General features: G+C 47.2%; 1 protein-coding gene across 1 annotated transcript; it reads right to left on the reverse strand.

Annotated features, from left to right (window-relative positions):
- Positions 1-6,712: 6,712 nt before the first annotated feature.
- On the reverse strand, positions 6,713-8,528 carry LOC143925327 (mas-related G-protein coupled receptor member H-like). The gene has a single exon (XM_077449906.1). It carries the CDS (start codon positions 8,490-8,492, stop codon positions 7,566-7,568), a length of 927 nt encoding a protein of 308 aa, XP_077306032.1. The 5' UTR covers positions 8,493-8,528; the 3' UTR covers positions 6,713-7,565.
- Positions 8,529-9,742: the final 1,214 nt, after the last annotated feature.

Below are 9,742 nucleotides of genomic sequence, written 5' to 3' on the forward strand. Positions count from 1 at the left end.
CAGCAGGGACAGGGAAGCTGGTCAGAGGTGATGGGAAGATGGATGGAGACAAATACAGGACAATCTTAGAAGAAAACCTGTTAGAGTCGGCAAAAGACTTGAGACCGGGGCGGAGGTTCTCCTTCCAGCAGGACAACGACCCGAAACATCCAGCCAGAGCTACAATGGAATGGTTTACATCAAAGCATATTCATGTGTTAGAATGGCCCAGTCACAGTCCAGACCTAAATCCCATTGAGAATCTGGGGCAAGACTTGAAAATTGCTGATCACAGATGCTCTCCATCCAATCTGACAGAGCTTGAGATATTTTACAAAGAAGAAGAATGGGCAGAAATGTCCTCTCTAGATGGGCAAAGCTGGTAGAGACACCCCCAAAAACACTCAGCGTCATATCCAGAGGTTGTCTTTGGGAAATAGACGTATGAGTGCTGCCAGCATTGCTGCAGAGGTTGTAGGGGTGGGGGGTCAGCCTGTCAGTGCTCAGACCATACGCCGCACACTGCATCAAATTGGTCTGCATGGCTGTCGTCCCAGAAGGAAGCCTCTTCTAAAGACGATGCCCAAGAAAGACTGCAAGACAAGCAGACTAAGGACAAGGATTACTGGAACCATGTCCTGTGGTCTGATGAGACCAAGATAAAGGTATTTGGTGTCAGATGGTGACAAGCGTGTGTGGGGGCAACCAGGTGAGGAGGACAAAGACAAGTGTGTCTTGTCTGCAGTCAGGCATGGTGGTGGGAGTGTCATGGTCTGGGGCTGCGTGAGTGCTGCCGGCACTGGGGGGGCTACAGATCATTGAGGGGACCATGAATGCCAACATGTACTGTGACATACTGACGCAGAGCATGGTCCCCTCCCTTCAGAGACTGGGCCGCAGGGCAGTATTCCAACATGATAACCACCCCAAACACACCTCCAACACCACCACTGCCTTGCTAAAGAAGCTGAGGGTAAAGGTGATGGACTGGCCAAGCATGTCTCCAGACCTAAACCCTATTGATCATCTGTGGGGGATCCTCAAACGGAAGGTGGAGGAGGGGAAGGTCTCCAACATCCACCAGCTCTGTGATGTCATCATGGGGGAGGGGAAGAGGCCTCCAGTGGTGACCTGTGAAGCTCTGGTGACCTTCATGGCCAAGAGGGTTAATGCCGTGCTGGAAAATAATGGCGGCCACACAAAATATTGACACTTTGGGCCCAGTTTGGACATTTTCACTTAGGGGTGTACTGACTTTTGTTGCCAGGACATGGGCTGAATAACTCTGTGTAGAAATGATAGTTCCGGATCACTGCTACACAGAGTTACTCAGCCGGTGTCCTCCAGAGGTCCCTCGAGGCTTCAGCTCCCCACTGACGTATGGCGCTTGTGGACTCTTCCACAGGGACACCCCCCGGCGGGCTCTTCTGCGATGCTGGACGTAGGAAGCACCTACCCTTAGTATGTAAGTGCACCTTATACTGTCAACAATATTTTGTATTATAACCAAAATAAAATAATCCTGCACTAGGAATTGCTCGGCGCTTCTCTTTCTTTTTTTTTACACATTATTATACCTGGCGAGGATCCAATGGGTGTTACCAGCCGATGGAAAGCTGTGCCCCAGATCCAGAGGATTACAGTGTGTATAATGTCTCAGGTATGTACATTAGATAATCATATATAATAATATCTTTTATTACATTATTTCCTGGCCCACGCTGGCTGACCAGGTTATCCAGTGTGACGCATACTCTTAGATAATAGAGCACCACCCAAGCGAGCACCGCACACGTGTAGCATGGAGTGATACTCACAGGTAGATTATACAAGTTGGTGTAAACCCGAGCTGGAGGACAGTTCGTTTGCTCTGTGCTCCAAGTCGGGAACAATTTTTAGGGCCACTTACAGACCGGACCATTTTGCTGGTCAAAGACCAGACCACTTTTTGCGATTCGGCACTGCGTCATTTTAACTGACAATTGCGCGGTCGTGCGACGTGGCTCCCAAACAAAATTGACGTCCTTTTTTCCCCACAAATAGAGCTTTCTTTTGGTGGTATTTGATCACCCCTGCGTTTTTTATTTTTTGCGCTATAAACAAAAATAGAGCGACAATTTTGAAAAAAATGCATTCTTTTTTACTTTTTGTTATAATAAATATCCCCCAAAAATATCAAAAAAAAAAAAATTTCCCTCAGTTTAGGCCGATACGTATTCTTCTACATATTTTTGGTAAAAAAAATTGCAATAAGCGATTATTGATTGGTTTGCGCAAAAGTTATAGCATTTACAAAATAGGGATAGTTTTATAGCATTTTTATTAATCATTTTTTATTATTCTTTTTTTTACTAGTAATGGCGGCGATCAGCGATTTTTATTGTGACTGCGACATTATGGGGGACCCATCAGACATTTTTGACACATTTTTGGGACCATTGTCATTTATACAGCAATCAGTGCTATATAAATGCAGTGATTCCTGTGTAAATGACACTGGCAGTGAAGGGGTTAACCAGTGGGTGGCAGTGTAGGGGTTAAGTGTTACTAGGGGCGTGTTACTAACTGTGGGGGGGCTGGGCTTTCATTTAGTGAACACTGATCTCTGCTCCAATCACATGGAGCAGAGATCAGCATCACTAGTTGCTAGGCAGAATGGGGAGATGCTGTTTACACGGCATTTCCTCCATTCAGCCGTCCCGTGAGACGATCGCGGGTATGCCCGCGGCGATCAAGTCCGCGGGTCCCGCGACCGGACTCACGGGGGTCCCGACCAGCGCGGGAGCGCGCCGCCGGTGGCACGCTCCCGATGGCAGGGCGGCATTGAAGATTGGACGTACCTGTACGCCAATATGCCTGCCTGTGCCATTCTGTCGACGTACATCGGCGTGCGCTGGTCGGGAACTGAACAAAATTCTGTTTTCATCTTTCTTCATCTAGTGCCACTGACCTCCTGCCTCTTCCTGTCTACTGTCACTCCAGCATCGGCTGCACAGGGCTGCTCTAGTACCGGTGATGGCGAACCTCGGCGCCCCCAGATTTTTTGGAACTACATTCCCCATGATACTCATGCACTCTGCAGTGTAGTTGAGCACCATGGGTAATGTAGTTCCAAAACATCTGGGGGTGCCGAGGTTCCCCATCACCGGTACTAGAGCAGCCCTGTGCAGCCGATGCTGGAGCGACAGTTTCCTGAGAGGGGCAGCAGTGGACCATGTCTGTAAGTTGTGAAGTCTCCACCGGGGGCGCATGTGACAGGGTGACAATGCACAATATGACTGGGAAACAAGAAATTCTTGAACAAGGCAGAAGGGGGTTAAAACAGGCGGTGAGGGGGAATCACATTTTCTCCTCACCACTGTGTCAAATGCCTCTGAAAAGCTATTCAAATGCCGAGCAGCGTTTTGGAGTTGAGAATGATCTTAGCCCTTTCACACCGAGCCGCTCTGGGCATCAGCGGTAAAGTGGTGCTATTTTTAGCAGCGCTTTTAGCAGGGCTATTCGGCCGCTAGTGGGGCAGTTTCAACCACCTCCCCCACTAGCGGCCGAAAAGGGGTTAAATCCGCCCGCAAAAGGCAGCCGGAGCGGCGTTTTGCCGGTGGTATCGCAGAGCTGCCCCATTGATTTCAATGGGGAGCAGCGGTGGTGGAGCGGTGGTGGAGCGGTGGTGGAGCGGTGGAGGAGCGGCGGAGGAGTGGCGGAGGAGCGGTGGAGGAGCGGCGGAGGAGCGGTGAGTTCATCGCTCCTTCACTGCTCCAAAGCAGCTGCTGGCAGGACTTTTTCTGATGCCCTGCCAGCGCACCGCTCCGGTATGAAAGCCCGGCTTTCACACTGTAGTGAATTTTGTTGGCGCTGTTTATATCGCTGTAGCGCCTGAAAAATGCTGGCAGCGTGAAAAGGGTCTATGCCCTTGTACACAAGGTCGGAGATTCCGATGGAATCTGTCCGATCTGACCATTTTTTTGGATATTTGTGTGGTCTACATCGGACTGTTTCCGTCGGAGTATGAACTTGTTGGTAAAATTTTCCAACAAAATACTCCGATCATGTGTAGAGAATTCCGATCGGACAAAGTGCCACGCATGCTCAGATCAAATTCCTACACCAAAGCTATTGGCTACTAGCCTGAACGTAGTCCCATCGTAACGAAATAACGTCATCGCGTCGGATTTTCCGACAACTTTGTCTGACTGCGTGTATGCAACAGTTTCGGACAAAATCCGACTGATTTGGTTGTCGGAATGTCCGACACATGTGTACAAGGGCTAAAAGAAGATGGGGATGACACAGCCTGTAGACCAGAGTTTCTCAGCCAGAGTTCCATTGAAGCCTAGGGTTCCTCCGGAGGTTACAAGGGGTTCCTTGAGCAATGAGCGATTTCTGACTCTTTGCCCTTGTACACACGGGTCAGACATTCTGACAATCAAATCCGTTGTATTTTGTCTGACGGATCTTGTCCGAAACTGTTGCATACACACGGTCGCACAAAGTTGTCGGAAAATCCTATCGTTCAGAACGTGACAATGTAATTTCGTTACGACGGGACTACGTTCAGGCTAGTAGCCAATAGCTTTGATGTAGGAATTTGATCTGAGCATGCGTGGCACTTTGTCCGATCGGAATTCTCTACACATGATTGGAGTATGTCCGATCGGCCCAGTTTGTCGGAAAATATTTCCAGCAAGTTGGAAAATTTGGTCCGACGGAAACAGTCCGATGCAGACCACACACGGATTATCCGAAAAAACGGTCCGATAGGACACATTCCGACGGATTCACGGACCGTGTGTACAAGGGCTTAGATAAGTTCCCACTGACACCGTTGATCTTTTTAGCTATCTATGAGGGGATAATTCCTTCCAATGGCCACAAGTGTAAGGAGGAACATTCTTCCCGTTGACCATCACACTAATGTATCACGGGCTGTAGATATAGTATGTTTTAGCAGGAGTTCCCCAAGACCAGTAAATTATTTTAAGGGCTTATTCATGTTAACAAATGTTGAGAAAGGCTGGTGTCGACCCGGACATACCAGGCCCCTCATACAATAGCAGCCCTATGATCACTGAGCAATGTAATGGTGGAGACTGATATCAGGTAGGCCTTCTGCAGACCAGTGGTGGAGTCAATATTAATAACTAAGTTAATAGAAATATTTTATGTGTATCTAAAGCCAAAACCTTTGTGGAAGGGTTACGTGTGTCTCCTGCCTTTGTGCATTCTTTTACATTTTCATATTAAGAATATTTATAATATAATAAAATATAATCCTATGAGGATGGTGGAAGTCCCTCATAATGTTGATATGCTTTGCGAAGAGTTAAGTGTTCAGAGTCTGCAATAAACCCAACTGTCGGGGGATTTGCTTCTCTATTGCCTACTAACTTCTCGCATTCTATTTTAGGGTTGACTACCTCTCTTAGTTAGGGACAAGACAACAATAATGACCAATAAAAACAATCAATGGTGCATGCAGATATACAGTATCTCACAAAAGTAAGTACACCCCTCACATGCCAATCCCTCCACTGGCCTCTGCTCGGTGTCCTTCACTCAATTTTGCCAATCCCTCTACTGGCCTCTGCTCAGTGTACTTGACCCCTCTCTGCCAATCCCTCCACCGGTCTATGCTCAGTGTTCTTCACTCCTCTCTACTAATCCTGTTCTCTGCTCACTGTCCTGCACCCCTCACTGCCTCGGCTCAGTGTCCTCCACCCCTCTCTGCCAATCTCTCTAATGGCTTCTGATCACCCAATGAATACAATTCAAAATACTAGCTACAACCTATCAAACCATTCACAACTCTTCCCCAAGCTAACCAACCAAACAACCAAATCACCAACCTTATCTCACAACATTAACCAAACCATCCTCTCTGTTCCTCTTAAGACCTCCCAAGAAATCCTGCTCTCGCTTCCTCGTGGCCTCCTCCTATGTTCACCTCCAGGACTTCTGCAGAGCTTTACACATCCTCTAGAACTCCTTACTCCAATCTTTCCATCTCCTACTCTGTCTTCCTTTAGGTGACCCTAACGCCTCCCTTCTAAAGCCTTGTACACACGGTCGGAGAATCTGTCGGAATGAGTCCTATCGGACCGTGTCGTCGGATAATCCGATTGTGCGTGGTATGCATTGGACTGATTCCATCCGAATCTCCGTCGGACCCAATTTTCCAACATGTTGGAAATATTTTCCGACCAACTGGTTTGATCGGACATACTCCGATCATGTGTAGAGAATTTTGATCGGACCAAGTGCCACGCATGCTGAGATCAAATTCCTACATCAAAGCTATTGGCTACTAGCCTGAATGTAGTCCCGTCGTAACGAAATTACGTCATCACGTTCTGAATGATCAGATTTTTCGACAACTTAGTCCGACCGTGTGTATGCAACAGTTTCGGACAAGATCCGACGGACAAAATCCGACGGATTTGGTTGGCAGAATGTCCGACCGTGTGTACAGGGGCTAGGAGGCCTATCCCACCTCCATCTAATTGTATTTCAAATGTCTCTATCAACTCATCTCCCACAGGTATTCAATTTTTTCTCTTTTCCTATTAGATTGTACGCTATGAGGAGCAGGGTCCTCCAAACCCTCTTGTTTTGAGTTGTATTGTGACTGTACTGTCTCCCTTTATATTGTAAAGTGACGTGCAAACTAATGGAATTATATAAATCCTGTATAATAATAATAATACAAAAAATAGAAATAATAGTTTAATGACAGCAATTCTCCAATATCACCCAGAACATATCATTCTTGTAGCATCAGGGAAAAACCTCCAACCTATTAGGAGGAAGAGTAACGTCCCCTATGATATCTAAAACTCAATTCCTTCACTGATTGTTATAATTATCCCCAGTGGTCAGGGCTGGACTTACCATTGGGCTTCACTGGGCTCAAGCCCATGGGCCGCGCCCGATAGGGGGCCCCTGCCGAGATACATAGCCGAGTGTACTCGGCTTGGCTCGGTTCACAGTCACTCCCATTCCCGCCCTATGATGGACATAACACAGGGAGTGGGCGTGACTGTGAACCGAGCCGAGTACACTCGGGTTACTCTCGGCTCCGCTTGGGACTGCAAGAGGACCCAAGTGCCGCCGAGAGGACACGAGAGCCACCAAGAGGACCCGAGAGCTGCCGAGAGGACACGAGAGCCACCAAGAGGACCCGAGAGCCGTCGAGATACACAGGACTCTGTATCTCAGCGGCGCCATTTTTACATTTCCCTCCTAAAAGTTTTTTTAGTTAAAATTCCCTCCTAAACTTGTTATACGTCAATAAATACGGTAATGTATAGAAGGTAGGGCCCGAAAGTGACTCAAGCCCAGGGGCCCCCACCACCCTAAGTCCTGCCCTGCCAGTGGTGCTTAGACTGAGACCAATATCCTTTTTCAAAGGTGTTACCACCTTCTGCAATGCCAATGTCTACAGTATATGCCATGGTTACCATACCACCAGAAGCATTCTGGGTGAGCAGTTCCTTAATTTTTGTTGGACTTTGTAGATGTAGCGGTGGAACATTTGTAATCCAGTCTACAAAGTTTTGCCACAATCTATCTCTACTGCCTCTGATTTGTTTTCAGTCTTGACTCCCCATTGTGATGTTCTCCTCAGACGTCTGGTTTGAGTCCTCCTGGAAGGCCAATTGCAAGGCCTGTGCAGCCGAGATCCTCCTCTTCCACCTACCGACAATGATATAGATGTATGGATTGGCAGCAGAATTGAACGCGGAGCACAGACAGATCACAATGACGGAGATAATCCTCATGTATGATGTTGGCACAACAGCAAAGAAATACACCATTCTTAGAACTCTGGATGGAGCCAGTGAAATGAGATAGTTTATGATGGCGGCGATGACCACAATGTACAGCTTCAAGGGGCGGCACTCCACAGACGACTTCTGGATCTGGATGAGAAGGACCACACTGGAACCAACCATGAGAAGACTGACTAGGAGGAAAATAACAGATGTGACTATGTATACAGTAGAACGGTGCTCTGGGATAACCAAGCGTTCCAGTACAGATATCAGAAGGGACAGGATCCACATTACCGCACTCAATATGGCTGACAGGTATGTCGGCCGCCGGCATTTGTACCAGAGGGGAAAACAGACAGACAGACACCGTTCAAAGCTGAGAGTCGCAAGGAAAAAGAGGCTCGCGTTAAATGTGAAACTGATCAGCAGTTCTCCAAATATACTGATGCCCCGAATACTCTCATCGGTGGTTTGCACTCCATTGATCACGCACGCAAGATAAAGAAAAAAGATAGAGCATCCCACCGAGAACAGGAAGTCGGCCACCGCCAGGTTCAGGATGTAGACCGTTGACTGGTTGAGTTTAATTCTGAACCAGAAGTAGAAAATGACGATGGTGTTTCCAACAAGTCCAAAGAGGCAGAGGAGGACGGTGACCCCACATAAGGCCGTCTCTGTTCTTCTTGCTGTGAGGTCCGTAGGGTTAGATTGAGGAGATGTGTCATTTGATGTTAGATTGGACATCTTGCCACGCTGCTAGTTCACCAGCCTATAGACCATTCTCCTCTGCAAAGCAAAAAAAAAATAAGAAAAGAAGGAATTATTTTTATACTTATGTGGTGTATCAAGAGGTCAAACTTAGGTTTCCAAATGTACCATGAAGAAAATGGTGATCAATGTCTTTGTGAAGGTCCTTACTTGTAGATTCCGCGAAGGATATCACAAACCTTCTGATTAGGGATGAGCTTCATGTTTGACTTAAACATCGGCTGTTCGCCCGTTCGGCGAATTCCAAACATTATGGGCCGTTCGCGCCAAATTTGTGTGGCGCTTACGGCCCACAATGCACTGTGATGGCGCAGTGCATTGCTGGCTCATGATTGGCCAAGCATGCATTGTGACCCCGCATGCTTGGCCAATCACAGCGCCGGCAGCGAGGAGAGCCATGATTGGCCACAGGCAGGATGCTCAGGCACACCTCAGGCTGTGTAGTACATGCCCCACACTATATAAGGCCACCAGCGTGGCGGCCTTGTGTAGTGTGTTGGCATCTGTAGGAGTTAGTGGGTGTTCTGTGTACCTTCAACACAGTATACACTGATCGTTATCAGACGATTTTTCATTCTTGCTCTTCTGTAATGGTTGTTGTCTGTGTGCCCTGACCGCAGTATACACCGCTATATTCACCTCACCTATATAGCTAGCAATATATCTATCTTTTGTAATAGAGCTGTCAGTCAGTGTTAGGAGATTGTGCGTGCTGTCTGCGTGCTCTGTACCCAGTATACACCGCTATATCCACCTATATAACTAACTATCTTGCTCGTTTTAAATAGAGCTTGCAGTCAGTTGTAGGAGATTGTGCGTGCTGTCTGCGTGCTCAGAAAAAGACGGATGGCAAAACAAATTATACAGGGGTGATAACCCTTCCCTATGTTTTCAAAAAAGCTTAAAAATTTTTTTTTTGACTGGAGCTACACTTTAAAAATGTACCAGTTGAAAATTACAAACAGATTCAACTTAACACAACAAACCTACACAGTCCCTGTCTTGTTTGCACCGCCTGTATACTGCTGTTCTGAGTATATAGGGCCTGGGGGCCACACATCTTTCCTTTTTTAATATGGGTATGGGGTTCCCCTTAATATCCGTACAAGACCCAAAGGGGCTGGTAATGGGCAGGGAGGGCTACCCATGCCATTTTTCTCAATGATTTTCAACCATATTGCAGGAACCAGATATAACATTAAAACCGCAAGCAGTTTGAAATGACT

Source organism: Lithobates pipiens, unplaced genomic scaffold, assembly GCF_037356315.1.
Source record: "Lithobates pipiens isolate NorthernLeopardFrog02 unplaced genomic scaffold, aLitPip1_a1.2 Scaffold_22, whole genome shotgun sequence".
NCBI classification, from domain to species: Eukaryota; Metazoa; Chordata; class Amphibia; order Anura; family Ranidae; genus Lithobates; species Lithobates pipiens.